The 27,990-nt window shown below is 33.8% G+C and overlaps 3 protein-coding genes across 4 annotated transcripts; 2 read left to right on the plus strand and 1 right to left on the minus strand.

Moving 5' to 3' along the window:
* The first annotated feature begins 1,766 nt into the window (after positions 1–1,766).
* On the plus strand, positions 1,767–5,100 carry LOC112698301 (probable boron transporter 7). Its single transcript, XM_072219613.1, has 7 exons — positions 1,767–2,173; positions 2,345–2,851; positions 3,095–3,190; positions 3,281–3,397; positions 3,478–3,788; positions 3,903–4,185; positions 4,481–5,100. Exons 1-7 carry the CDS (start codon positions 1,958–1,960, stop codon positions 4,643–4,645), a joined length of 1,695 nt encoding a protein of 564 aa, XP_072075714.1. The 5' UTR covers positions 1,767–1,957; the 3' UTR covers positions 4,646–5,100.
* A 4,381-nt stretch (positions 5,101–9,481) lies between these two features.
* Positions 9,482–12,210, plus strand: LOC112697457 (cytochrome b-c1 complex subunit 7-2, mitochondrial). Its single transcript, XM_025750641.2, has 4 exons — positions 9,482–9,769; positions 9,921–10,078; positions 11,151–11,198; positions 11,950–12,210. Exons 1-4 carry the CDS (start codon positions 9,673–9,675, stop codon positions 12,016–12,018), a joined length of 372 nt encoding a protein of 123 aa, XP_025606426.1. The 5' UTR covers positions 9,482–9,672; the 3' UTR covers positions 12,019–12,210.
* A 2,328-nt stretch (positions 12,211–14,538) lies between these two features.
* On the minus strand, positions 14,539–22,719 carry LOC112697458 (uncharacterized). Of its 2 annotated transcripts, none has more exons than XM_025750643.3 (13): positions 22,240–22,719; positions 21,118–22,135; positions 20,661–20,870; positions 20,199–20,425; positions 19,490–19,564; positions 18,460–18,531; positions 18,286–18,384; positions 18,105–18,176; positions 17,909–18,023; positions 16,663–16,731; positions 16,140–16,500; positions 15,434–15,563; positions 14,539–15,212 (listed from the first exon to the last, which is right to left on the minus strand). In XM_025750643.3, the coding sequence occupies exons 1-13, from the start codon at positions 22,402–22,404 to the stop codon at positions 14,796–14,798; spliced, it is 3,030 nt and encodes a 1,009-aa protein (XP_025606428.1). In that variant the 5' UTR covers positions 22,405–22,719; the 3' UTR covers positions 14,539–14,795. The 2 variants fall into 2 exon arrangements, with proteins under 2 accessions (XP_025606428.1, XP_025606427.1); XM_025750642.3 differs by having other exon boundaries at positions 16,140–16,503; positions 22,240–22,716.
* Positions 22,720–27,990: the final 5,271 nt, after the last annotated feature.

Raw genomic sequence — 27,990 nt, forward strand, 5'->3', positions numbered from 1 at the left:
ACTTTTATTTATCATTTGGGAGGATTTTTTTTCCAATATTGTACTTGGTAGACTTATAACTTTACTAAATAATGATTTTGATAGGAAAGCATTATGAAAAGAATTAAGATACATATAAAGTATTTTTAATAGTGTTATTCGAAATGAGTGAAAAAATATTTGTTGATAGTTACATTAGAAAATGTGTTGTTCATTTATAATTTTTCATTATTTCATGAACAAATTCTTTTCTAATGGACTAAGCCACATATTTAAGTTGCATGAATTTCATTTGTGTATACCATATTGTTTTGAGAAAATGCCATAAATATTTTAGTAGTGTTTAGGAAGAAATAAAAATTAATTCATGAATATCTTTATTTTTTATATTTTTATAATTTTACACACACACACACACACATATATATATATATATATATATATATATATATATATATATATATATATATATATATATATATATATATATATATTAAACTAAGGTATGTTACCAGTTACTTATATTTTTGTCCTCAGGTACAAAAGATTAACTATTAAGTTAGTGACTCATATAAAATATATATATATTGAAATAAAAAATATATATTAACTTATTTAAATTAATTATATATATATAATAACTAAATTGATAGTTAATTTTTTGTGTATGTACAGGTATTTTTTTGTTTTCTCCATTTTATAGTGTATGCTAATTAATACAGGCTTCAATATTCCAACTCTCAACATAAATTTCATCACCAAATATATTTTAAATATTTTTTTTATCAAATAATAATATGTCAATTTTCTTAAATTTGTTAATTGATATATCAATTTTGGAGGTTCAGCCATGAAACCACTTGAAGGGATAAGTGATGATGTCAAAGGAAGACTTGCATGCTATAAAGAAGATTGGACAAAGGGATTTAAATCTGGGTTTAGGTAAATCATTTTTATTTTTGGACTTGGGAATCACATTGCATGAATTGGCTAGAAAGTTTTGAAATATTGTTGTGTGATTAATTAATTTCAGGATATTTGCTCCAACTTTCTACATATTTTTTGCTTCTGCTATCCCCGTTATTGCTTTTGGGGAACAACTTAATAAGGAAACAAGTAAGATTCTTTACTCAATATACCTAGCTAATATTTCGTTTACATTTTTCTTTTTTTTTAATTTATTTTTATATTTTTAATTTTTTTTTAGATTTTGTAAGAGAAAAAAAAGAGAAGCCAATGAAAAATAAAAATGAATTGTTTTTTCATTCAATTTCCAAAATATTTTCTGTATTTAATATTTTATAAAAAATATATTTTTTTTTCACTTATTCTTTTACAAAATTTTAAACAAATGGGTTTTGTTAGGTAGACAATTATTTTTGTGAACAATATGAATAATGAGCTCTAGAATTGATCCAATAAAGTAAAAAAATATTCCACTCCCAAATTACCTCATAAACTCTAACATTACAATAATATTCCGCACACCTAGTAAATTGAATATCCGACATATCTATTATTCCCATTATTTAGTATTTTCATTGTGAAAAAGTTTAGGAGGCCAATAACTTTATTAAATTCTGGCCACCATGTAACCAACAAAGAAAAGTAAGTCATTGGATGAAATTTCACACCAATTTTATACCATTAAAAATTTAAAATCATCATTGATGGCTATTATTTGATATCTACAAATTACAAAAATTACTGTTCCTAGCACTTCTCTTTTCATTGTCTATCTATACTTTTCTTAAACGGATATATAGAAATTACAAGTAAAAATATAAACGAAACATATGCTTAATTGATTACTTTGGTTTTTTGTAAATAATAAGCATGGAATATTTGATTATATAATGCAGATGGGAGCTTGGGCATAGTGGAATCATTAATATCTACGGGGCTTTGTGGAATTATCCACTCAATATTTGGTGGTCAGCCATTGTTGATTGTGGGTGTTGCTGAACCCACCATTATAATGTATCATATTATGTTTCAGTTTTGCGAATCAAAACCAGAATTCGGTGCCAAACTCTTTTTGCCTTGGGCTGCTTGGGTTTGTGTGTGGACAGCATTATTTCTAATTGTGCTTGCAATTTTCAATGCATGCACAGTTATCTCAAGGTTTACAAGAATTTGCGAGGAATTATTTGGAATGCTAATCACTGTCCTTTTTGTTCAACAAGCTGTAAAGGTACAAACAGAAGAAAATTTTATGTCTTAAACTGTTCAAGCTGTGATGGTTTGATGAACCATAAAAAATATTTGTTGAATTATTACACGTTATATACTATGTACTCTTTACATATTCTCACTGTTTTGTGTAGAGATTATTGAAGTAAAGAATTGTTTTTGTGTAGCACAGGGTGTGTTGTACGAATTCCTTCCAGCAGAGGATGGAGATGGAAACTCAGAAGATTCAAAATTCCAATGGAGGTACATAAATGGCTTACTGGCTGTGATATTCTCTTTTGGATTACTTCTGAGTGCGAAGCAAAGTAGAAAAGCAAGACATTGGCGATATGGGACAGGGTGGCTAAGAGCTTTAATAGCAGATTATGGGGTTCCATTGATGGTGGTGTTTTGGACTGCATTATCGTACACAAAACCAAGCAAAGTTCCATCTCGAGTTCCTCGCAGGTTGTTTTGTCCACTGCCCTGGCAATCTGAATCTCTCTACCACTGGACAGTAGTGAAGGACATGGGCAAGGTACCCATCTTTTATATTGTGGCGGCGGTTATACCTGCTCTCATGGTTGCTGCTTTATACTTTTTTGATCATAGTGTTGCTTCCAAGATGGCTCAGCAAAAGGAATTTAACCTTCAAAAACCTTCTGCTTACCACTATGATCTTTTCTTGCTTGGACTCATGGTATATATATCTGCTCTCTTCTTCTATTTTATTTTAATTTTCATGCATTCTCATTGTAAATCCAATTACATAATGGTCAAAACTAACTCAGAGCGCTGTTAGACGATAATTTAGTCAAACTTATCAAATCATTTAACGGCTCTAAACTATTGACACACACATCAGCAAAAAGTACTTCCCTTATCCATATAAAAGAATAAATGTGATTGGATGATAAATTATTTTGTTTTATGTTTAATTTAGACTCTACTTTGTGGTCTTCTTGGGCTTCCTCCATCAAATGGAGTCCTACCTCAATCACCAATGCATACAAAGAGTCTTGCAGTTCTTAATAGGCAGGTAATAAATAATAGTTAAAGTGTTCATCTTTGGCAACTCCAAATTAAGCCATCAACTCATAATAATAACAATAATTCTATGAATTTGTAGATTATCCGAAAGAAGACGGAGAAGAAAGCAAAAGAAGTGCTTAAGAAACAAGGCAGCCACGCAGAATTATTTGGCAGGATGCAATCTGTTATTATAGAAATGGATGCAGATCCTACTGTAAGTTTTACCACAAATTCACTTTGATCAGTCACTAAAATTCTCTATAGTTATTAATGAAGACTTTTGACTTGGTGTAGTTTAAAGAAATGGAGAAATTGAAAAAGGCAGTGATGAAATCTGAGGATGAGAAGGAAGGTGAAAAAAATGAAAGTTTTGATATGAAACAAATAGAGGAGCATCTACCTGTACGTGTTAATGAACAAAGGCTTAGCAACTTGTTGCAGTCTCTTATGGTTGGGTTATCAGTTTTGATGATCCCCATCATAAGAAAAATACCTACATCAGTTTTGTGGGGATATTTTGCTTTCATGGCCATTGATAGTCTCCCTGGCAATCAATTCTGGGAAAGGTTCTTGCTACTCTTTATCCCAAGAAATCGCCGCTACAAGTAAGTATTATACTTTAAAATTTTTTAAAATAATTTTAATATTGTATTTTTTAAGAAGTGTAGTAAATTTAGTCATAATTGAACAGTTTATGAATGATATTTGATTTTGTGCAGAATTTTGGAAGGTCCACATGCAAGTTTTGTGGAGCTGGTACCATTCAAGGTGACAGCATTATTCACAGGGTCGCAATTGGTGTATTTCTTGATTTGTTACGGGATGACGTGGATACCAACTGGAGGAATACTGTTCCCTTTGCCTTTCTTCCTTCTCATACTCATTAGAGAGCATCTCCTTCCTAAGTTCTTCAAAGCCCAACATCTTCATGAACTTGATGCTTCTGAGTACGAGGAAGTTGCTGGCGATCCTACTGTTTCTCAAATGATACCCCTCATGATGGTACGCTTCATTTATATACTATGCTTCTTCACACTTACCTACAATAAAGGTAAAAATTCAGGTGCAGTCAACTTCATATGAAGTTGATAACTGAGAATCGTTAGATGATTTGACTAATTTGACTAAATTTTCATCTAACGGCTCTCAACTATCAACTTCACGTGAAGTCGACTGCTGAGTTTTCACATACAGTAAAATATGACATTTATTCTTGCATAGGAATATTCAACTTTTATATAGCATCAGAAGCATTTAAGTATTTAAGTTGGAAGATGAAAACATTTGTTTTGTACAGGATAACGAGCAGAGTAACACGGATGATGAGGATGATAAGTTAGGTTTGGGAGCAGAGATATTGGATGAGATGACTACTCACAGAGGAGAGTTGAAACATAGAACTCTAACAAGATTAGATAGAGAATCCCATTCTCATTCTCAAGAACCTCCTCATCAACAATAATGCTCAAGTCTCACTACTCTATTGGCTTTCTTATAATTATTGGCATGTAGCATTAGAATTGATCATGATGTGAGTGGAATCCTATCAAAGGGGATTGGAATGCTCAAGTTTCTTCAAATAAAATGCAAAGGATTCAACCATGGGAACTATAAAGAAATGCACATAGAGAGATGACTTGAGTATTGAAATAGGTTTCAGTATATTAGAATATTCTCGAGTTTGACGCTCGGTTTTGTTCGTTACTTGACCATGACAAATCCCAGATCAGAGGGAAGAGAATAAGAGTTCATGTGATATGAGAAAATTAAAAGGGACAAAGAACAAGAAGGCGATGTTTTATTAAACCAAAAAAATTTGGAATAGATAATGATTTTAGTTTTAAATTTTTAATGTATCTCGTCATTATGTTATGGACAATGCTACATGGCTAATAAATATCAGTACTTAATCATCAATAATTTGTATTTATATTTACAGGTTTTGTATATAATTAGTATATAATTTGCATTAGTTTCGTATAAATAAATTAATACAATTTGGATATTGTAACCTGATATGATTGGTTGCTGCTGTTAGTATTAGTAGACTTAGAATTACTAGCTAACAAAGTTAATTAGGTAAATTAAGTTAATTAGTTCTTATGTAATTATATAAAGATAAGCATGTGATGCAGAAAATGATAATGAATAAACACAACTTTTATTTTTGCTAAAATTTCTCTTTCTCATTTTCTCCAATTTTCTCTTTCTCCAAATTCCAATTCACTAACAGCTTCTTCTTTATTAGACCTCCCTCCTTTGTTCATCTCTCCCTCTCACTCTTTTCTCTAAGTTCTTCACCCTTCACATTTGGATTCACCCGACAAAAATTGATAAGAGCTCGAATCTCTCCAAACACAAAATTTTACAGATATATATTTTTTAAAATTTACACACATTAATTAATAAAATTTATTTATTAAAAATAATTTAGTATTTATATTAATTAAATAATAATAAAAATATTAAAAATTACTGGATTCAAAAAATTTTTATTGTTATAAAAAAAATATTGTCATTTAATTTTTGGATCAAAGGTATAAGAAATATAGAATTTTGAATATAGCATGAATGGCTTATGTATGATAGAATTAGATATAAAAAAAATGGTTCTAAACCAGTAGAATATAATTAAGATCAAAAGATGTCATGAATTGAAGGAGTGAGGTTGATCCTAATTACGAATTTATGATGGGATAGTTCGCACCTCTATACATTTTGATTACTCAACAAAGCCACCATTAAGACAACGTTAGTTATATTAACCAACATACATAATTAACATCTTTTGGAGCTAATTTTAGTAGTTACTTTAGAAATCAGTTGTAAAACTTAGATTTGATTTTGATAAATGCCTTTCACCAACATGCTCTTTAACAAATTTGTCATTATATGGATACTAGAATAAAGAGATTCGAAGAAGAGACAGAAAAGATTGATGATATGATAAGTGATGACGCATATGATGGTATAATAGAGACTAGATGTAAAGTCCTGATAAGATGCTATGAGAAATAATATATTTAAAAGAAAATTCATTAGAAGCAGATGTCTTGGTCTCAGTATGCAAGGAATATGAATAATAATACTAGATACTTTCATCAAGTAGCATCAACTAGAAGGAGGAATAACATAATTGATGCGTTTTTACGACATGAGAGATTGGTAACGGAATCAGTCTAAAATAAAGGTTGCGATTAGAGAGTTCTATAAAGATTTGTATTGGTAGGAATATGCTTCATTGATTGATTGAGTTTCGGAAAGGATTAGTGATGAAGATACATGAAGAAGAGGCTACAATATTGAAAGTAATGCTCTCTACTGAGAAAATTAAAGAGACTGTTTGGTACTGTGAGTCAACTAAAGCTCTAAGTAATGACGGGTATAATATGAACTTTATTAAGAAGTGTTTGGGATGAGATTAGTCATGAATTTACTGTAGTTGTATTAGGATTTTTTCAAAGCACCAAATTACCAACGGACGCAAATGTAACTTGGGTGGCATTAGCTCCACAGTTTGTGAGTGCCAAGGAGATCAAGAATCTTAGGCCTATTAGTATGGTTGAATGTGTGTACAAGGTGATATCACAGGTATTGGTTAGAAGGAAAAGTTCAGTGATACTAAAATTAGTGGAAGAGACATAGAGTACTTTTGTGAAAGGATAGAAAATACATGACGGTATTCTCATTGCATGTGAAATAGTTCAGTGGCTAAGGATGAGTAAGAAGAGGACGGCGATTATAAAGCTAGATTTTTAAAAAGCATATGACAGGGTCAGGTGGAGTTTTGTGGATATTGTGTTACAAAAGATGGGGTTCGGTCATAGATGGAGGGCATGAGTGAAGGAATGTGTAATTACAGCCTCTATGTCGGTTCTGATTAATGGGTCGCCGTTCAAGATGGAGAAAGGTCAAAGACAAAGAGATCCTCTATCTCTATTTTTGTTTGTTCTTGTGGTTGATGTATTGTATAGGATGGTGAAAAAGACAGTTATGAATGAGTGTATATCTCTATTGCTGGTTGGGAGGAATAACATAGAACTGTCACACTTGTAGTTTGCGGATGACACTATTTTGTTTTACCCACAAAAAACTGAGACAATCTTAAATTATAAGAGGCTCCTGCGATATTTTGAACTCATGTCTAACCTAAGTATCAACTTTGATAAATCAAATTTTGTTATTAACTAAATCTAATTAAGTCAGCTTAATATTAATAAAAATCATTTTTATAATTACTTTTACTTATTCATTTACCTAAATTAAAAAAAAAATTTACGTATAGCATTCTATTATAATTTATAGAGTAAATGACAAATAGGTCACTGACCTTTTTTTTCGCAGACATTTTTATCACTGGCCATTGAAAAATACTTTTAAGTCCTTAACGTCCTTAAAAGTTGGACGGATCAGTCCCTTCGTCCAAATTCCTCCGTCAGACCCAACGAAAAAGTCTAACGTGACTCTTGTAATGCTTGTCACGCGTACGCGTCGCCTGGCAGACTTCCCTCTCACGCGTACGCGTCGCCATGAATTTATCAAATCCTCATTTTTTCATTAATTCTCCACTTTGCATGGTTTTTTCCATTTCTTTCAAGTCATTCTTGCCTTCAAAATTTTAAATCACTCAAACAAACATATCAAGGTATCGAATGGAAGAAAAGTAAATTAAATTTAGTCCTAGTCCCATTACAACCCTTAAAAAGACCTCTTGATATGTGTATCCATGCATTGAATATATGTTGATTGGTAGAAGAAGAGCAAGCCTTAGAAGGTAAGATTAGTAGAGAACTGACCCTCAAACACCAGAGAGATTAGAGTGCAAACACTTCCGGTGAGGGTTCGATGCTCAATCCCTTGTTCCTTGCTTTCACGAGCTTTCTTCTTGCAAGTATATTTATATTTCATTTTGAGATTTGAATTAGTGGAATTCATAAATAATCAATTCATTATACTATCTTACCCCTATTTGTTTATATATATTATTGGAGATTGATTCATTTTTAACAAAGTAGGTAGACGCATTTTGCATATTAGTTGATGAACCACAATTTTATGGTTTATATTGTATTGAATTTGGTGGATTTTATCAACTTTTTTCACATTTATTCACTAAAATTACATGATTTTGTGAATTTCTCCTAAGTGTGCTTAATGATTGAAAACATACTTTCTGGACTATTAAATTTCTAAATTTAATTTACTTTTCTCTCATTCGATATCTTGATATGTTTGTTTGAGTTATTTAAAGTTTTAAAGGAAAGAATGACTTAAAAAATGGAAAAAAAACATGCAAAGTGGAAAATTTATGAAAAAATGAAAATTTGTTGAATTCATAGCGACGCATACGCATAACAAACATTACAGGAGTCACGTCAGACTTTTTCGTTGAGTCTGACAGAGACATTTGGATACAGGGACTTATCCATCCAACTTTAAGAACATCAAAAATTTAAAAATATTTTTTAACGATCAAAAAATAAAAATATTTGCAAAAAAAAAGAGGTCAGGAGCTATTGTCTTTTTCTCTAATTTATAATATTTGGTCTAAACTTTCAGTTTAGCTTATTTAAAATGTTTGGTCAAACTTAAAATCCATTAAACCACAATAATAATAATAATAATAACAAAATTTTTTAGTAAGTGATGATCAGGTTATGCTTTTTTTAAGAGCAAAATACGGTAAACCTGTAAAAATACCTAACTCAGTATATGATATAAAAAATAATTTATTTTTTTATAAATATTAAAGACAAAAAAATTATAGTCTAATCAAAAAATAAATGATCAATAGTTTTTATCTCACTTATACATAAACAAATATGATTCAAACACCAATATATGATGAAATATGATCATAAAATAATAAAAAATAATATATAGGATGTGGTTCTTTAATCAGTTAAATTTAATTTAAACATTAACCCAATTAAAAGAATAGACAGATTTTTAGTGGTTTTAACAGCAAATAAGAGTGTTTGCTCTATTCTATTTATGTCTTGACATTTAGTAATATATGTCATTTTTATTAGAGTTTAATTTAATTTATTCATAAAAAAATTACATAATCATATAATTAAATTCATATATTTAGATATTTTTTAATAATTAATTGTTCTTATAAATAATTTTACATAAAATAATTCACAGAAATTAAAATTCAAAATTTATCTTGTTTATTTCTTTCCAGTATTATTAATGTAGTAATGTATCACAATACGAAAAAGAAAATTATTTATTCTTAGATAAAATTTTCCAAAAATATTTTATTTATTTATTTATTATTATTCTAGTAAACGAGGCAAGGGATGTAAACGACATGTCGTTCTGTATGACGTGGCATGAAAACCAGGAAAATTGGTCGTCGTAGACTACAAAACACAGTGTGTGGCACACAATAGCTAAAACTGCAAAAGCATAATAAAATCGCGTTCCGTTCCCTTCCTAACTGCGATTGTTCCAGAAACTCCAAGAAGAAGAAGAGCAGCAATGGCGTCTTCGTTCATTCAATCCTTCATTGATCCAAAGAAGAACTGGTTCGCCGCTCAGCACATGAAAGCCATCTCCAAGCGCCTCCGCAGATTCGGTTATTATTCCTTCCTCCCAAAACCCTAACCTCCGTTCTCTTTCTACCATTTCCTATTCCACTGATTCAGTGATTCATAACAAAAGAAAAATATTAATATTATCTGTTTTGGAAATGGAATTTGATTATTGTTATTAATTATGTTTTTTAGGTCTGCGATACGACGATCTGTACGATCCGTATTACGATCTGGATGTGAAGGAGGCACTGAATCGGCTTCCGAAGGAGGTAGTCGACGCGCGCCACCAGCGCCTTAAGCGCGCTATGGACCTTTCCATGAAGCACGAGTACCTCCCTGAAGATCTTCAGGTTTTTTCTTTTCTTCTTTTTTTGACCAATCCTTTTAATTCTAATTCTAGCTACCCGTGTGTTTTATTTATTTATTTATTTATTTATTTATTGTTGTTGTTGTTTTTGTTGTTGAGATGGATGGGAATCTTTCAGTAATTCAGTATTAGGTTTTGATTTGTCTTTTAGATTGCCTCAGCGAAATGCTAAGTGTTACAGGGCCCGAGTTTTAGTTAACAACTACAAAAGGAAAACGCTTGAAAAGAACATGGATTATGAATCGTTTCCTTCAGAATCTTCTTAACTGTGATGTTAGAATTTAGTTAGCCAGTTACCTTGTGAGTTTATATTTCTTGTTAATGTACATAAACTATTTTGTACTAGAAGGGTTGGGAACATAGTTTTAAGTTGTGGTTGTGCCGTTATGTAGAAGAGTGTGGAAAATGTGTACAAAATAGTTGCAATTGCAGCTGCGATTCCGACGCAGTGTGGGCACCACAGTAACAATATACAGATGCAATTGCAGTTGTGGATTGCCGTTTAAAACCAAGGTTGAGAAGTACGGTCAGTAATTAGAACTTGCATGAAGGCTATATGGACCAGTAACATACTCCATATTAACAGAACACTTCAAATCCTAGTGGGAAGCATCCATCCAAGTTCTGTATGATGTCTGATCAGTTGTCTTGTTAGTATGGAAGCAAACGACATTATGAACCGCAAATCAGTTTGTCACTTAACAAACTTCAATTCTTCAAAAGAAATGACTTCGTATGATGTTCACCTATCGATGGGCAAGAAAATCAGCCACTAATGCAGTTAGCAATTAACAATTTAGGTTGCCTACGTTACGCCCTTTGGGGTGACCCTTCCCCAACCTTGCATTAACGTGGAATGCTTGTAAACAGGCTGCCTTTTACTAATGTTTCTTGGAATATCAATTGAATTATGATATATTTGTATCTTGTGTGAGAGCATATTTGAATATAAAGTTGAGTATTTAATGCTTTTGTGGTATGTGCATGGGTAGAAGAGTGTTTTGGTTGGATTATTGAGGTTAATTTTTAACACACAAATTTTACCTTTTTGACAGGCAATGCAAACACCATTCAGGGGATACCTTCAGGAGATGCTTGCCCTTGTAAGTTTTATACTGATAATGTAAAATATAAGTGATTAACTATTATATGACTATGTGGTGTTTCATACTGGTTGTTGCATATAATATTCCTGGAGTTTTTTTCTAATTTCCTTGGAAATCTTATTGTCAAATGCTTTGCATAGATTGTTAGATGCTAGAAGTATTGTTGGGCAGAGCTGCATCATTTATTGGAATATTGTAGCTTAATTGATGATTTATATATTTTCTATTGAAATATGGAGAAAAGAACCACTGATATTTCCCTTCTTTAGTCTTTTTTGTGTGTGCCTACTTGAAGAAATAGATAAATTGTTGATGTTTTGCCAAATCTGGCTCTTCCAGTTGTACTTAGTTGGCTATAAAGGTTCGAGTGTTTTAGTGTTCCAGAATCCAGACTCATAGATTTGGGCAGAAGTAACACTAGCGCTACTCTTTTCTTTTCACCTAATATAATTCTGGTCTACACCCTAACACATTTTTCTATACCCATGACTAGAAGAGGAAAGAGAATTAGCGAATAACAGACTTCTGCTTTTTGGGGCTTAGGGATGGTCATTTGATTTGATTTTGTGCTGGCCACATTTTTCTTGGGGTACAATCTGTAGTTTATTATGTAACATTATAAAATCATTTGATTTCTAGATTCATGTTTTCTTGTAATTTGATGAATGTACTATAATAAGTTTTTGAACACACAAGGAATTTCTGCTAAGATTTGTGACTGCTGAAGTTGGCACTGCTTTTCTTTCAGGTGAAGAGGGAGAAAGCGGAGCGTGAATCCTTGGGAGGCTTGCCCCTATATCAACGCACCATTCCTTAAATGCATAAATGTTGTTGCATGAAGCTATTCTCAATGCCGCGGTACCTTGGTTGGACTTGTATTTGTTGTTTTGGTAGAATATTTAATGCACATCTTCGCATAGCGCTATATGAACCTAATTTTTGAATTGGTATATGTATGCCTCAACCATTTTCTAATAATAGGCAACGACAAACCGGTTTGCCTTGAAAATTCATAGGCTTGTTTTTTGTTCTCTTTGTTCACCGTTGCTTTTATTTAATTCATCGGTACCACCAATCTCTATTGAGAATTTGAGATTAATCTGAAAGTATATCTAGCCTGTACACAATTCTAAGTTGTTGCCCGACTTCAGAAAATATAAACTTTTAAAATTTCAGAACACAAAACTAGGGGTGGAGGTAGAATCAGATTAAAATTCAAATTAAAATTCTTCGTAGAGTAATTCATTAATTTTATTTTACTAGTATTTTTTTATATAATATTATAATATCATGGTACCAACAAAGAATATAATAATATTTTATTTGGATTATTTATTTAAGTTAAATTCCTTGCCACTGTGCGGTTTCATAGATTAATAAATACTCAGCGGGGGAAAAATAAATCCTATTAAATGTTGTTAAATTAGTTATGTTATATGATACTGAGCGAGTCGTAATAAACTTCTTGGCGTGTAGTACCTCGATAATCTGATAGTATAGAATAATATGTTTTTAATTATTTTGTTATTTAATTTTATGATTAATAAGATTGTAGATTAAATTATAAAATGTTTATCTTTTAATATTATGATATTTATCATAATGATAAATTTTTAATTTAATCAAAGATTTTATAATAAATTGTAATTATACTACTTATTTTCAACAAGTAAAATTATCTTTTATCTTTTTCATCTTTCATAAAAAGAAATCTTACTATAAGAGTACTTTTATTGCTTCGTTAATTGTCTTTTACTTTTCTTTTATAATGCTTGATAAAAAAATTTCTGTTGAGCCTATTTTTCAATTTATATAAATGAAATGAAGTTTTAAAAATAAAAGGAAGTTTGTTTTAATGTCAAGTGATCACTATAATTTCAATGACCCCCAAAACCTAAATATTTTTGTTTCACTTAAATAAATTATTCAATTATCAATTTTTTAATAAACAATAAAGTTTTTATTCAATCTTGTGATTATTTAGACCTTACAATATTAGAATTTAATTTTGATGCACCATTAGTATAAAATAGTTTTATACGTACATTCAATTACGTAATGTCATTAAAAATAACTACCTTTCACATTAATTGCGTGAATGGTCATTCAAAAAGAACGAATGTGATTGCATCACTGTTGAGGTGGCAAATGAAGTTCAGGTATGCAACAAATTAGTTCTTAATCTGTTGAGGTAGAGAATATATATATATATATATATATATATTTGTTTTTGAAATTTGTTAAAAATTTTAAAAATATCTCTAATTTTTATTTTGTTTCAATTTTATCCTAAAAATTTTTGTTTTACATCAAATATACCTTTAACAACTAAGTGTGTGTTAATTTTCCAAAAGATTTAGAATCAACTCAACAATAATTTCACAAAAATAATTTTTAACATAAATAAATGAAGCACAGTTATCATGCATTATTGTTAGATTAATTCTAAATTTTTTAAAAATTTAGCTATTAGGAATATATTTAATATAAATAAAAAATTTTTGAGATAAAATTAAAACAAAATAAAATTTATGAATATTTTTAAAAAATTTTAATAAACTTTAGGGAGTAAAAAAATATAATTTGCCCGTATATTTTGGATATCTTTTTAAACAAAAAATTGTTATAGTCGCATGTGTCAATTGTGAAATATCTGCTAGTATTTGCTCTATTAATTATTGGTGAAAACTGAAAACAGAACTGATTAGCTTCTGTTCATGGCCAACAAAATACAATAAAAAACAATAGTGTATATTAATCAATTAGAGAAAAAAATAAATAAGTTCCTGATTTTTTAATTTAAAAGACAAATAAGTTTTTTGACTAATTAAAAATATAAAAATGTCTATCACTTTCTAAGACATGAGACATTTAGGTCTACCCGTCTAAAATATATGAAAACAAATAGATTCCTCAAAGGGATTTAGATGTTTCGAATTTTAAAAGGTAAGATATTTTTATATTTTCAATTAGCTAAAAATTTATTTGTCTTCGAATTAAAATGTCAAATACCTGTTTGTCGTTTTCTCTAATAAATATTCTGCAATTAACACAAGCGAATATAACAAATTTATTTCATTTAAATAAAAATAATCTACGAGCTTAACATGTCTCTGTTTTTTATATGATATCATACAGTCACTGGACAATGGACATAATAAAAATGTAATTTTACTGTAATATACATTTATAATACAAAATTTTGATATCCTAATTAATTTTAGGATTCATTATGATACAAATCTTTGTTCATAAAATTATACTTTTTAACTATTTCCCAATAAAATGACTACAAAGCAAAGGGTTAAAAAAAACACTCTATTCAGCTATTAAAATATTCTACATAAAAAATTGATTTATTTACTTCAAATGCGTGAGTGCAAAATCTAAGTATAAAAAGTACACAATATTTACTACCCAGAAAAGCCGAAAACAAAAGAATCACAATGATACATTGATACCCATACCCTATTCGAAAAATAGTCGACCAAAAAGCGAAAATTATGATGATTAGAAATGTGAGGTTCCCCAACAGGGTGACAAAAAACCCACTCCAACAGAGGCAACAAAGCACATAGAAAAATAACTACAAAACTAAAAAGAACTTCTGGGATTTTGCTTTTCAGATGAAGTCCTAAATGGCTCAGAGCCAAAGCCAGAGCCAGAACCAAAGGCATCTGAGTCATCAAATGCTGAAAAGCCTCGAACATGATCAAAATCCATACTGCTGCGGCCTGAATCAAATTGCGCAGGTAAAGTGCTGCTATCCTGTGCTCGGAAAGAATCGAATCTCGACACGCTGTCAAAACCACTTTCCAACCACTCTTTGGGCCTTTGTGGAGAGTTGCCGGAGCTGAAAAGTGGTGAGTTTGGAACAGAATCATCAAAACTGAATGCGCCACTCTTTGGGAAAGGATCACCACCCTGTTCTGAACCTGTTTTAATTGTGCCAAAGCCGAGATCGCCAGAACCAAAGAAATAGTCGTCTCCGACTCCCTCAACATCTCTCCCCTGTAGAAACAAACATCCTAACGTGATCAGCAGACTGCTAGAATTTGTTCAAACATGTGCCAGCAAATGGAAATGTTAAAATTTAAGGAAACTTTGAATAGCATATAGATAGTAATTATAAAACTAGACCGAAACTGGCACATTGCACGGCTAATGGGAATTTAGAAAGGAAAGGGAAGAATTTTGCTATGACAATTTATAAGCGGCGAGAATCTGCGTACCTGCTTCGTGGTGCTACTGGCATTGAACCCCCAAACTGAGTCAATATCATCATTAGTGTCAAAGGTTCCCCAATTTGGTTCGTCAAATATTTTCTCGCTGGAAAAGAGAGGCTTGTCTCCACCATGATCACTGCATGCAAGATTATATAAGCAATTGTTTCACAAGATCATAACATCATATCCGGTGAAACAAAACATATGAAATGAGGCACATCAGTATCCATTTAGAAATAATATGGTGGATTTGAAGTCCATATCATGCACAAAACCATAATAAATTCACATCAAGCCAAGCAAGATTTCCACTACATCTATTGGCTTAAAGATAATGTACACTCTAACCATTTCACCCTATACTTCTTAGTTTTCTATACTTTGGCATGTAAGACCTATATTACAATTAGGAATTAGTACTGGTGCGGCAGAGCCTGAAAAACTGCAAGGCTGAACCATGAAGATTTTATGCCAATTGAATAAGATTCATTACAAAGTTGTTAATCAGAGTCCCGGGAGTTTTTAACAATAATAAATATCATTTTTGCTGTAATGATGATGATGATGGTAGTAATCGTCTAAATGCCAAAATACCAAGACCTTCCAAAGGCACAGAACCTTCCTGATCGTCAAAATTAATGATACATCCACTAATTTTACAGCAAAATCAGAAACTGACCAGCATACAGAAAACTGAGATGTGAAACCATACCTCTGGGTTTCTTGTATGCTATCTTGGTCACGGAGCGAGCGATCTTCACCAGCAGCAGTCTTTCCAATGTCAGAGTCAGAAAAGGCCCTCTGGGGGCTTCCAATAAAGCTCGTAGCAAACGGTGTATTAGGAGCGGATTTTGCAGACCTATCTTCACTTTTCTTATGAACGGATTCATTGTCAACTTCTTGTTCATCTGTGGTCTGGGGTTTTTCTGACTCATTATCACTCTTAGGTGAACCTGTAACTTTGGGACTGTCAATTTCTGAATCTTTCTGTTTCACAGACGATGGCAATTTTTGTTTTGGAGGTGCAATGATGTTCTGCACATCAAGTGTGAGTTCTTTGACAAGAGCGAATTCTGCTAATGGAGAAATAAAGTAATAGCAGTTAAACCATAATCTATTCGCAGTCACCTGAACTATATAACTCAAAATTTATCCCTCAGAAAGAATAATGATCAACAATGACCTTTCCATAACCTTATGTAAAGATACCTCAAAATTTTATATAATAAATATACCTTTATCTTCAAGCTTATCCCAATCTTCATCCCAGTCAGCAGCTCCTTCCTGGATACCAGGTTGCCAACCTTAAAAGGAAAAAATTGAGTGACACCAGAGAATATAAGAATAACTTGACATGAATGCAATGCAATTACTTTTTCAAAATAAAAGAGCTAGTTGAAGAGAACACATGGAACTCCTGGCAACCACAAAGAAAGGAGAAATAACAAAGAAAACAAGTAAAAGGGGACAACATGATAACTATCTATGTATCAATAGGCAAACTATACACTTAGCGAGAGAACAAACACTAAGTGACTTCATTCTACATGAATGGAAACAGTTTTTGTAATCTTATTCGATATAGTGGAAGAAAAATGCAACTGCAAGAAACAGAAAACCACAATTAATTGCCCTTTTATAAAAGAAGAAATCTACACAGTCAAAAGAAAAAAAAATGCATAGAGCAGGATAGGACTCCACACACGCAAAAGTGAAAACATTAAAAACAATTCGAACAAGCAAGAAAATCAGTGTATCAAAGCTTCAAACTCCCTCAGCATCTGTTAAAGAAGCCCCATATAAAAAAGGTCATATGCTTTACACCAAAAAGGGTCACTATGCTACTTTTAGTTTGTGTCTTCTTGAAGATTTAAGAGAAATATATACAAGGTGTGTAGCTTATATTGCATAACGTCTCCAGAATATTAGTGGGTTACAAGTTTGCCCTCCTTTTCATAGAATGAATGCATTTATCCATCATTTGACAAGAACTACATCAGCAACTATGACAAAGAACCACAATTGTCAATGCATCATTACATTTCATTGGAAATTGATTAATAATAATAATAATAATAATAATAATAATAATAATAATAATAATAATAATAATAATAATAATAATAATAATAATAATAATAAACACAAGAAAACATTTTTTTTTTACGATAGGCGAGAGTTTATGAGATTATAGAGTCTGTCCATGCATATCAATGACAAGAAAATTGATGAAGGTTACACAAGAAAAGCTGCAAAAATATGTTAAATGCCACCTGATTGAGCAACCTCTTTTAGTTGCAACGGTTGATGTGATATTCATCATGATTTAAAAACAGTATTTAACAACTAAAGACTACTTCTAAGCTTGATATCAACAACAAAAGAACAAAATAAAAGCAGCAATTCGAAATAATAAAGTTATAGACATCCAAAATACTAGAGAATTACTAAAAGGATAATAATACATAAATTAGAAATTACCAAAGGGTAGTTCCACTAGTGTTGTTGCCTTCGCACGTAATCCATACTTCTTACACCGCTCATTTAGAGATTTTACCAGTTCATCAAGCTCTGATTGGATACGATCAGCATGGGCCTGAATTTTTTATGACTTAAATGAGATACGAAAATAATTTCTCAAGATTGATATACATGCTTGGTAAATATCAAAATCTACCTGTAATGAACCATCAGCATTTCCATCTTGTTCCATCTTGGCAATTGCTTGATACAATTCAAATTTTTTCTCCTGCAAATCAAATAAAGAAATAGTTTGACAGTATTTAACAAAATAGGCTAGTAATAACAAGCTTTTAACACATGCTATCAATTGAAGAGAAATCTGTATCTCATTGCACCTGTATATCACGAAATGTGGCTTCCTCAGTAGTTAACTTGGATGATACATCTCCAACTTGCTTATACTTATCTTCATACTTTTTTGCTAGAATCTCAACCTGAATTGATAAATTGAGAAAATGATAATACGATTTGGAAACAAAAAGAACACAGGTAATTCTAAAGAAAGATACCTCACGCTTGTCAGCTGATATTCTTTCTATGACCTCATTAAGACGATTGTCACATCTACTCTTGTACAGAACCTTAGACAGAAAAAGAACAATAAACCTTTTCAAAACGAGAAATGAAAAGCAAAAAGGAAAATTAAGGTGGCACTAGATTAAACCACAAATAGTATGTGAAATTGGAAGAAGGAAGTTTTCTACAAATTATTCTCTTCTCAGTAACCGAAATTTTTATATAGACAAAAAGAAGTGTAAGCTGTGCAAGCAATATAACATGCCTATTTCCTAGGTATTCAGTATTCACTTCAGTCTTTTTAACTGACATTTTGAGGACACAAATGGTCCATAATATCTGTCATCTCCCACATATCAACGAAGCATTTGCAAGTAAATTTCCCCATTCATAACATTCCAAACTCACTTACAATCAAGACATGTAGATAGAAATAAATAGAATCAATTAATATGCTGAAAATTGAACAAGGATATTTTAGGAAGAATATTTCATAATTATACATTGATTGTCCCTAGGCATATGGCTAAAGTTACAGATAAAAAGGATGGAAGGAGTATTTTCTTTTTTATTTTTTTGGTCAGTATTGTATCTGGAGTAGTAGCCAAAAGCTGAAAGAAGGGGGATTGCCATCTATTAATTAGAAATATCAAAAAGCAACATAACAAGCACTTAGAGGACCATTCTAGAATCCCATTAATAAATAATAATATAGCCGATGCATATTGTGCATTTTTAAAGCTTTGCATGGTGAAGTTTCTGGCTTCTTAGCCACATCACTTCTTCCTTAAGTGAGCAAGAAACTGTGGTGTCACAAGAATTTCCTACCAAATTACATTTCAGTGTTTAATTTTTATAATTACTAGCTTCAAGCCTTCAACGATATGCTAATGGTATAAAACCCAGCCCCAAATGGAATGAACCGTTTAATCTAGAGAAGACACAACAAACTATGTATATATTAAAAGGCACAGACTAGAGTTTTTATAAGATACAAAGGAAGAAAGAAAGAAAAATACTCACAAGTTCCTGCATTTTTGCACGGCAGAATTCTATTTTCTCTCTGGACTCTGCAATTTCTTTCTCTAGAGCTTCCACCTGTGGTTAGCAAAGGAATACATAATAATTACCTGCCTTCAATTTTAAACACAATAGAGCATAATCATGTACACGGAGGCTGACATAATGATATGCATGCCACAAAAGACTATTTAGAAACTTTCCATTCTGTCTTCAGAGATACTACTGACACCTAATAATTTTAATATTGCAACCATCATTAGCATAACAGATAAAGAGAAGAAGCATACTTCATGACATCATGTTGAAATTAAAATATAACTCACATTGTCATTTCACCACATCCCACAATAAGTTGGTTTTATATGACCATGGAAAAATACAGAAAGAGTTGCTTTTCAGTTTTCATGAAACTAAATTAATATATAAGGAAGGGTAGTTGGATAATAGATACACAAAATACAGGTAGCTATGAAAGAGATGAACTTGTGCAAACTTTTCCATCAAGAAAAATAAAGAATCTGCAGTAAATTAGTGGAATCCAAAATTTAAAAGTAGAACCATCAAAATATAAAAATACAGCCGATAAGCTGTAGTTCTAATTGTCAATGTCACTGTCCAGGAACATGCACTTTCTAATATGTCCAAACAAATGTGAAATTTATCGATCAACAATATTAGGCAATGCAAGAAACAAAAATGGAGTGGTTACCTTCTTATCAGCTTCTGATGCTTCTTGAAACTTTAAATTAATTTTATTTTGCTCATCTGAACTGAGCTGATTAATGAGGTGCATCTCCAGCACTGGAATTCGGGGCTTCTGCTGTTTCTGAGGTGCTTCATCGGGCAGCGGAACAGGAGCCGACCTTGGTGGCCGGGCTGCAGTTGGGTTCACTTGTCGAGCACTGGGGCCACTCATCCCTTGCTGTTGTTGAAAACCTTTCATAGAAACAAAACATGGTATAGAGAAAAATACTAGTGAATACTTCCCAAATATATAAATGATTATGTAATTGTGCACACCCGCGCGCGCGCGCGCGTGTGTGTGTGTGTGTGTGTGTGTGTGTGTGTGTGTGTGTGTGAGAGAGAGAGAGAGAGAGAGAGAGAGAGAGAGAGAGAGATAGAGAGAGAGAGAGAGAGAGAGACGGAGAACTAGTAATTCTTGGACATTCACCTGATGGATTTCCCCAAGTTACAGAACTGTGCTGAGGGGCAGGTTGACCAGGAGGTGATAAATCAGGGAGAATGTTGCTTGGCAGTACTCCTGGAAGAGCACGTCCTTCCCTATGCCGCTCCATTAGGTACAGTGCAACACAAAACTCCCTGAGGGAAAGCATGCTATCATTATCTTGATCGGATAAATCCCAAACCTGCTTTAAAACCTCTGGAAAATATAAACACATTGTAGAGCTCGTAATCAGGAATTAGCAAGCCGTTGACATAGATTTTAAAACTAGAACAATAGAAAAGGTATTGCTTGCAACAAATCGAGAACAAAAATTAAAGGTAAATGCTATCAAATGCAAATCAATCACACTTAAGCTGACAGCTCATGGAATATAGAAGAAAAGATAAAGAAAGCACTTAAATTCTCCTTTCCAAGAAAGAACAGAGGTATAAGAAAGATATACCTCGCGGTAATTTCCAGCTAAGGAACAAGTTTCGGGCTTGCTCCCCGGTGATTTTCCCATCTCTATCAGTGTCTACTGCCACAAATACTTTCGTATATTTCTGAATATCAGTGGGAGTCATCCTTGGCCAAGGAGACTGGGAAGCAGAATCCTGCAACCTCACTGGATGTCCAGGTGGATTCACCATATTATGTGTTTGGACCGAGGCATGCTGATTCTGTGGCCGGACCTGCGGAAGCTGAACACGAACATGCTGAGCTGCGAGTGGGGTCTGCAAAGACTCAGTGGAGCTAGTCCTAACCGGCTGTTGGTTCCCTCCAGAAACAGGAACAGTAGCTGGTGAAAGTGGTGAACTTCCTTGTGTAGGAGAATCTTTCCTGGGCTGAAATGTGCTTGCAGAGAACACATCCCCTCCAAAAAACGCATCAGAAGCAAAACCGTTCCCCGAAGTAACCACCAATTTAGAATCCTTAGCGGCTTGATCAGATGACTTAGTGCCAGACGCAGGGTATTGTCCAGCTGCCAGTGCAACATTTGATCCAGAAACCCCCTGAGTAGATGTTGGACTACTTCCTCTAGGTGGCATTGGAGAGGATGTTACTGCCGGAACTCCACGGATACCTTGAGTGGCAGTACCAGGTGCCAGATTAGAAGCAGTAGCAGAGACATTTTGCGGCGGAGGCGGCCTCACTAACTGACTTCCCTGGGAAGGAAGATTTTGGTGGTTTCCACCTAAAATTGGAACTGGCCCCCTTGGTCCAACATTTTGATGCGGTAGAGAACTCTGTGTTGCAGGTGCAGGTGCAGGTGCAGGTGGGTGGGGTGCAACTGCAACAGGGGCAGTAAAGTTGATTTGAGGTGGAGGTATTTTAGATGAAGCTGGACCATATAATGCAGCTTTGACTATTTCAGGAGTAAGATCTCGTTTGCTTTGTGCCACAGTGACAAGCTTAAGGGCGTTGTAAAACTCTGCCCTATCGAGGAACCCACTTTGGCTTTGATTTGCAAAAGCCCAAATCTACACAATTGGCGTAATGGAACTCACTAAGGATGAAATTCAAAAGCGCGGGAATCATGGCGGTTAACATATTAAGAAATGAAGCTGGGGTTTCGATGTGTTACCTGAGCCAGGACCGGCTTCGGTAAACCGGAGCCTTGGAAGAACGAGACGGCTTCGACGCCACTGATGCGGCCGTCGCGGTCCAAATCGGCGCGCCCGAAATACGCATCGAAGAGATCCACGTTCGAAGCTCCCGATTGCGATGGCGATGGCGATGGTGTTGTCATTCTTTCGGAGATCACAATTCAACGATCAACTCGAAGCTGCAAATGAATTCGTATGTGGCACCATACACATGATTTGTAGATGAAGTCACTCTCAGATACAGATCAATCCACTTCCCTCGTTTCGAATCGCGAATACTCTAAAATCGCCTCTCAATTCCCGTTTCCGCTTAACGGACAATCTTAATCGCTTTTCGTTTCCATTTGTTTTCAAAAATACCATTGCCTCTGAATTTTGTCTCCGTTTCCCTTTTTTGTTTCTTCCGTCACCGATGGATTTTGTTTGCGTTTTAAGAGAAGAACTAGTTTCGCACGTGTCGTTTTAATTTTCGGTTATTAATATATATATATATTTTTTTAGTAAATGGTCAAATTAATCTTTAAAAGATCTTTCGCTTTTTAAATTAGTTCTTTAAAATTTGTTTTAATCAAATTTATCTTTTAAATTAGTCATATTAGTCCTTCAATTATTTTGTTTGTTGATGGAGTCAAAATTTATTAATATAACACATTAAGTGACACTCTAATACTCATCTAAGAGTCTTAATTGACTATTAACATAATAAATTTATGAAATTAAATCAAATCAAAATCTAATTGTGGAAAAAACTTGAAGCATTGGAATCTCTCAATTTAAAGTTGATTTTATCTAATTTCATAAACTAATTATGTTAATAGTCAATTAAAACTTCTAAGTATATGTTGAGATGTCACTTAATGTCTCACATTAATAAATTTGGACACTTAAAAAAAACTAATATGACTAATTTTTTGCTATGAGAAAATATGATCCTTCTGTCATGATGTCTAAAGAATTATTAGGGTTTGGGGAGGCCTATAACATTCCATAATTTCAAAGGGATTTGTAGATCCCACTCTTCCGAAGTTAGTTTTATCTGTGACACAAAAAATCAGCTTCGTCAAGTGGAGAACAAGTTAAAGGCATGTGGTTTTGGTGATTGGTTTTTATGTAATCCTAAGAGTACAGCAGGTGGCCTTGCATTGACATGGAAAGAGGACACTGATATGGTGGTAACGAATTCGGGTGAATTTTTTATTGTCGCAAAGATCAATGATGTTACTAGGCAGGAGGAATGGGGACTAATTAGTGTTTATTTTAGCAGCATAGAACAGATCCAGCTTCAGCAATTTGAACAAATCAAATCTATATTGCAACAGTTTCAAGGTAAAACCATCATTCTCAGTGACTTTAATGCTATAAAGAATACCCAGGAAAAAGAAGGAGGATGTTTGGCTTCGGATCCTTCTATGGCAACATTCAATAGCTTTATAGATGACAATAGTTTATTGAACCTGAGAATGGTGGGTAGACCGTTCACTTGGTCAAATAGAAGGAGAGGTCAGGAGCTTATTTAATACCGGCTTGACAGGGTGTTAGTAACATTGGATTGGCATGCTTCTTATCTTACAGCTACAGTACTCAGACTCCAAGACAACGGCTCAGATCACGCCCTTTTACTGCTGGATTCTAATCCCCTATGGAAAAATTCCAGGAGTGATGGTGTTGGAATGCTGAGGTAAAAACAATAGTTGAGGAGTCATAGAAAACTGAAATTGTGGGATCCCTATGTTCATTCTTGCTCAAAAACTAAAGAGGTGCAGACACTCGCTTGTGCGATGGCAGTAAACCTCTCGGTCTAATTCCCTGCAACAAATCTGAGAACTCAAAGACCGATTGGAAGAATTGAGAGCCTCTGAAGTTCAAGTGGGTGAGCAGATTTTGGAGATTGAAAAGCAGCTAGAGGTGGCCTACCTAAATGAAGAAAGCTACTGAAAAGACAAGTCAAGAATAAAGTAGTTAAAAACTGGGGACCGTAACACCAAGTTCTTCCATCAATTTGCTTGAGTCAGATGCCGTAGCAACAAGATTTGGACTTCGGTTGGTGAAAACAGGATGGTGGCAAACTCAAACGAGGGTATTGCGAGAGTAGCTGAGGAATATTTTAAAAATATTTTCTCAGCCTCTCCCACTCTTGATCCGAGCTAAGACTTTGAAGAGTTAGAACTGAAAGTTAACCCAAGTATGAATAAAAAACTTCTGATGCCTATTTTTATAGAGGAGGTTAAATGAGCAGCATTTAGTGTGCATCCACAGAGTGCCTCGGAGGATGACGGGTTTACATCTAAATTTTTTACGCATTCTGGAGCATTATGGGTGGAGATATTTTTTGGCTGTGAAGAGTTTTTTCACAGGAGGCAGATTACTCAGGAGTTTAATCATACCAAAATCTATCTAATTCCTAAGGTTCCGGTGCCAAAGACATGTTCCAGGTGAGACCCATCAGCCTCTTTATAGTAGTCTACAAGATTATTTCAAAAATTCTTGTCTATAGATTGTAAAACATTATGAATCTCTTAGTTAGTTCAAACTAGAGTGCCTTCTTAAAAGGTAGACTGATTTCAAACAATGTTTTTATTGCGACACGAGGATATGCACTACTTAAAAGCGAAGAGATCCGGGGATATAGCTGAGATGGCCATTAAACTTGATATGAGTAAAGCATATGATTTCGTGGAATGGCCTTTTCTTTGGTTTATGATGGAAAGATTAGGGTTGGATGCAAGATGGATTAGGTGGATTCAAGAGGTTGTTACGACGGTTTCTTACTCTATTGTTGTGGAAGGTCAACCATTTGACTATTTTAGACCAAGTAGAGGTATCCAGCAAGGTGATCCTCTCTCCCCATATCTTTTTTTTTTTGTGCGAAAGGTCTCTCCTTCTTGCTACATAAAGCATAGCAAAACAGGAGTTTACAAGGGATTCAAATTACTAGAAGGTGCATGACTATAAACCACCTCCTCTTTGCTGACGACTCTATCCTCTTTTGTAAATGATGGTTTCAGTGGCTAAGAGAAGGGGGGTTGAATCTTAGCCCCTTTTTCAAAAGCTAACACTTGCTGATTCTTGAAAGAGACTTTTCTGTTTTTGCTCGTCACTTGACACGAGCAACTTTGTTTTGTCTCGTCCCTTGCCACGAGACTTTTTGTTTTGTCTCGTCACTTGGCACGAGAAAATTCTGTCTTTTGCTCGTGTGTGATAGAAAACAGAAATGGAGTAGAAAGAGAAGAAGATTGCACCCAGATATATCCTGGTTCGGCTGCTAAGTGCAGTGCAGCCTACATCCAGTCTCCATCACAAACATGATGGAATTTCACTATAACCAATCTGATTACAACTTGTAAAGTGCTAACCCAACTTACAAGGGGATTCCCACAGAATCATGATACACAACAAAGATGTACAAAGGAACTCTAAGACATCTATGGCTTTTTCTTTTAATTTTGCACTCTCTGCCTTTTTCCGCTCTATGGCTTTTTCATTACAAACCTCACTTGTTTGCCTTTTACCATGAGACTCAAGACATGACAAAATTAAACAGAAAAATATAAAACAGAGAACATTGAAGGAGAAGAGAAATCTGTTAGCTCAGGTAGCTCTGAGAACTCTGTGCCTTGCACTCTCAAACTTTCTCCTTACTTCAAACAGTGGTTGTTCCCCCTTTTTAAAGAAGAGGAAAGCCTCCACACTTGAAGCCAAAACTGAACCAACTTCTTCCTCCTTCAACAAACACAGAACCGGTTCGGCCACTCAGAGAGAGAAGAGATAACCATGCATTAACCAACATGCAATTACCTCTAGTCCTTTCTTGATCATCACCCTTCATCAATCCGGGCTCTCCATCCTTGGCTTCCTCTCCAAGATGGATTTCTGGCCCTTGATGCCTCATGATGATGATGACTTCATCTGCTTCAATCTCTGCCTTCAACCATCACTTCGCCACTCTAGCTACTCCCCGTGGTGGTTGAGCAGAATCAAAGACAAGCCATGCTTCAAGAATCTCCTCTAGCTGGCCGAATCTTCTTCTTCCATTTTTGAGCATGAAAGGCTCAAGATAGCCTCACCAAATCTAACCACATTTGGTGAATATCTTAGCCACAGCTCACTTTTATTTTGGTGTGTTTTCTTGCCATCATTAGCTTGATGGTCTTGATGCATGCTTCTCTTTCCTTTTCTTCGTTGATGAGCTCGGCGTCCATTGTTTCCTGGACAAGGACCGAATAGAGAAGAAGAAAGAGATGAGAGAGAATTAAAGAATCTGAAAGAAAAGCAACACAAAGTGTTTGATCAAATTAATTAGGCTTAGCTTGCTTTTACTTCCCTATTGAGTGGCGTGTAAGACATCATAGCTATCAATCACTTCAGCTGAATTTTTCTCTCTCATGTTCCCCATGCATTAATTAACATTGTAATAGATTTTGAAATCCATCACTTTGTTAAAGCTTGGTTCTGTTGGAAGCACTATGCTTTCATTTTTCTTTTATTTCGGACCAAGCATGGAAGCTCTTCTCTTCATCATACTTTGGGATGTGATAATGTGATCAAAGCTGGCCCATTTGGTAAGCATTTGCTTTCCTGATAAAATTGTGTAACGGATCAAGCATGGAAAGCAAACTATAGAGCATTGGGCTTGCAATATTATTATTTATTCTGGCCCATTAATATAAAATTTCAGCCTCATGATATAATGCATGCAACAAGGCAAATTGTTGGGCTTAAGTCAGAAACTCATTTCTCGGCCCAACATAAAACCTGCAACAAAATTATTAATTAAAATATGTTAAATGAAAATCAGATTAATAATTTTGTAATTATTTATTTTAATAATGTTTAGTCATCACAAGTATTATTTTAGAGTTTTCCAAACTCATCAGTAAAGCTTCTCCTAACTGTTGTGATCATATCCTAGACCTATTGGGTGATTAGGAAAGGTTTAGTGGACAAACATTCAACCTAAATAAGTCGGCTATTTTCTTCAGCAAAAATACTCCTCAAGATATCAGAATTTTACTGACTGAGAATTTAAATATCCAACATATTAGGGGCCCAAGATAAGTATTTGGGTCTTCCTTCTATGATTCAGAGATCAAAAAATGCTACATTTGGTGCTATTAGAGATAGATTTCGAAAAAGAGTTAAAGGTTGGAAAGGTAAACTACTCTCAATCGGAGGGAGACATGTCCTTATTAAGGCGGTGGAAGAAGCTGTCCCTATCTATACCCTGTCATGCTTCAAACTTCCTAACTTCTTACTATAGAAAATTCACAGTATTTTAGCTCAATTTTGGTGGGGTCAGAAGGGAGAGGAACGAAAAATCAGCTGGGTTAGCTACGATATGATGACTAGGTCGAAAGTGGAAGTGGGCATGGGATTTAAGAATTTGAAGGCACAAAATATGGTACTTCTAGGCAAACAATGCTGGAGAATAGTAACACAACCTAATTCGCTATTGGCTATAAGTCTCAAAGGCAAGTACTTTGCTATACAAATATTTTGAGAGTAGAGGCAAGAAACTTACCTTCCTGGGGTTGGAGGAGCATTCTGAAAGGGTGAAAAGTCACTAAGAAAGGCTTAATTTAGCAAATAGGTCCTAGCTCTGAGGTGAACATTTTCTTTGATCCATGGGTTTCGTCTCTACAACAATTTACTCTTCCACTCAGTCTAAACTCCTTTGTCATGAACCAACCAATCTCATGAGTCAGTCACCTGATGAGTGAAAATAATGAATG

The sequence above is a fragment of the Arachis hypogaea genome, chromosome 16, assembly GCF_003086295.3.
Source record: "Arachis hypogaea cultivar Tifrunner chromosome 16, arahy.Tifrunner.gnm2.J5K5, whole genome shotgun sequence".
In the NCBI taxonomy this organism is placed as follows: Eukaryota; Viridiplantae; Streptophyta; class Magnoliopsida; order Fabales; family Fabaceae; genus Arachis; species Arachis hypogaea.

Excerpts from the sequence above, each read along its gene's own strand:
- LOC112697457 (XM_025750641.2), top strand. The coding sequence starts at position 9,673 with ATGGCGTCTTCGTTCATTCAATCCTTCATTGATCCAAAGAAGAACTGG. Across the intron at positions 10,079-11,150 it reads ACCTCCCTGAAGATCTTCAG|GCAATGCAAACACCATTCAG; the intron begins GTTTTTTCTTTT and ends CCTTTTTGACAG. Across the intron at positions 11,199-11,949 it reads TTCAGGAGATGCTTGCCCTT|GTGAAGAGGGAGAAAGCGGA; the intron begins GTAAGTTTTATA and ends CTTTTCTTTCAG.
- LOC112697458 (XM_025750642.3), bottom strand. The coding sequence starts at position 22,404 with ATGACAACACCATCGCCATCGCCATCGCAATCGGGAGCTTCGAACGTG. Across the intron at positions 18,385-18,459 it reads TATCAGCTGACAAGCGTGAG|GTTGAGATTCTAGCAAAAAA; the intron begins GTATCTTTCTTT and ends TTATCAATTCAG. Across the intron at positions 16,732-17,908 it reads ACTAGTGGAACTACCCTTTG|GTTGGCAACCTGGTATCCAG; the intron begins GTAATTTCTAAT and ends TTTCCTTTTAAG.
- LOC112698301 (XM_072219613.1), top strand. The coding sequence starts at position 1,958 with ATGTATCATATTATGTTTCAGTTTTGCGAATCAAAACCAGAATTCGGT. Across the intron at positions 3,191-3,280 it reads TTGCAGTTCTTAATAGGCAG|ATTATCCGAAAGAAGACGGA; the intron begins GTAATAAATAAT and ends ATGAATTTGTAG. Across the intron at positions 4,186-4,480 it reads AAATGATACCCCTCATGATG|GATAACGAGCAGAGTAACAC; the intron begins GTACGCTTCATT and ends TGTTTTGTACAG.